Below are 895 nucleotides of genomic sequence, written 5' to 3'. Positions count from 1 at the left end.
GTGAATGTTTTTTTCTTATTTGTGTATGTGCTAACTTTGGATATACTAAGTGCTGCCATCTATCGTCGTGGGGTTAAGAGTAGGGATTGGTGCAATATTATTCCCGCATAGCAGGTGGCGGTAGAACACTATCGATGTCAGCAAACTTCCACGGTTCTGAAGAGAGGAAGTTGTGCGCCTGGTCTCCTGTTCTTCAGTTTATCCGTAGCCGAATTTCGTAAAACAGCAACCATGGAGGACGCAAAAAAGAAAGAGAAAAAGCAGTCCGAAAAGACAGAGGAAAAGGAGATTAAGCCCACAGGGAAGGACAAGGATAAAAAAGAAGAGCAAGAACTGGTGAGTTGGGCCACTTTTCTTGAACAAGGGAAGCAGAGCAGCGTTTTTGCCTGAGTCACTCACTGCCTGGTTGACATGGTTGAACAGGCCGAAAGCGTTATCATTCAAAATAATAACGAACTGTTTGAGTCTCCTTTAATGAAAAGTATGTAATGGCTGGCTATATACCAGGTACCAAGAATTAAGATTATTGTTTCCGACTGAAAGCGAGCTATAAAACACATTCATCTAGCTAACGTTAGCAAAGCCGGTAGCTGGCTGTGCTAGCTAACGCTAGCAAACAATTGCTAATTACAGGCCAGAAATTAACTACCGATAGATAAACTAAACGTTAGCTAAGTAGTTAGCTAGCCAAGTTACAATAACGTAACGTTAGCTAGCAAAATAACGTTAGTGTTGCATTGTAAACAGTTCGCTAATGTTGTTACAATACAGTAGCTAGTGACTTTGCAACTGCAGTAAATTAACCTGCCTGTCGTTCAGATGTTCTTGTTGAGACAGTTGTAACTAGATACCTAGATGTGTTATGATCAGTGATCTTCGATTGCGAGGTGGGTAT

General features: G+C 41.3%; 1 protein-coding gene across 2 annotated transcripts in view; it reads left to right on the top strand.

Moving 5' to 3' along the window:
• The window catches only part of LOC115163623 (26S proteasome non-ATPase regulatory subunit 2), a 30,155-nt gene that overhangs the window by 521 nt on the left and 28,739 nt on the right, over window positions 1–895 (top strand). Inside the window, exon 2 of one of the 2 annotated variants that reach the window (XM_029715662.1) lies at window positions 115–336. In XM_029715662.1, coding sequence (XP_029571522.1) covers window positions 232–336 — 105 coding nt within the window. In that variant the 5' untranslated portion in view covers window positions 115–231. Of the gene's footprint in view, window positions 1–114; window positions 337–895 lie in introns of those variants that run through there. The other variant, XM_029715661.1, reaches the window with a different exon arrangement.

This window comes from Salmo trutta, chromosome 26, assembly GCF_901001165.1.
Source record: "Salmo trutta chromosome 26, fSalTru1.1, whole genome shotgun sequence".
Taxonomy (NCBI): domain Eukaryota; kingdom Metazoa; phylum Chordata; class Actinopteri; order Salmoniformes; family Salmonidae; genus Salmo; species Salmo trutta.
The sequence above is the reverse complement of the archived record's forward strand: the minus strand, read 5'-3'. Positions and strand labels throughout refer to the sequence as shown.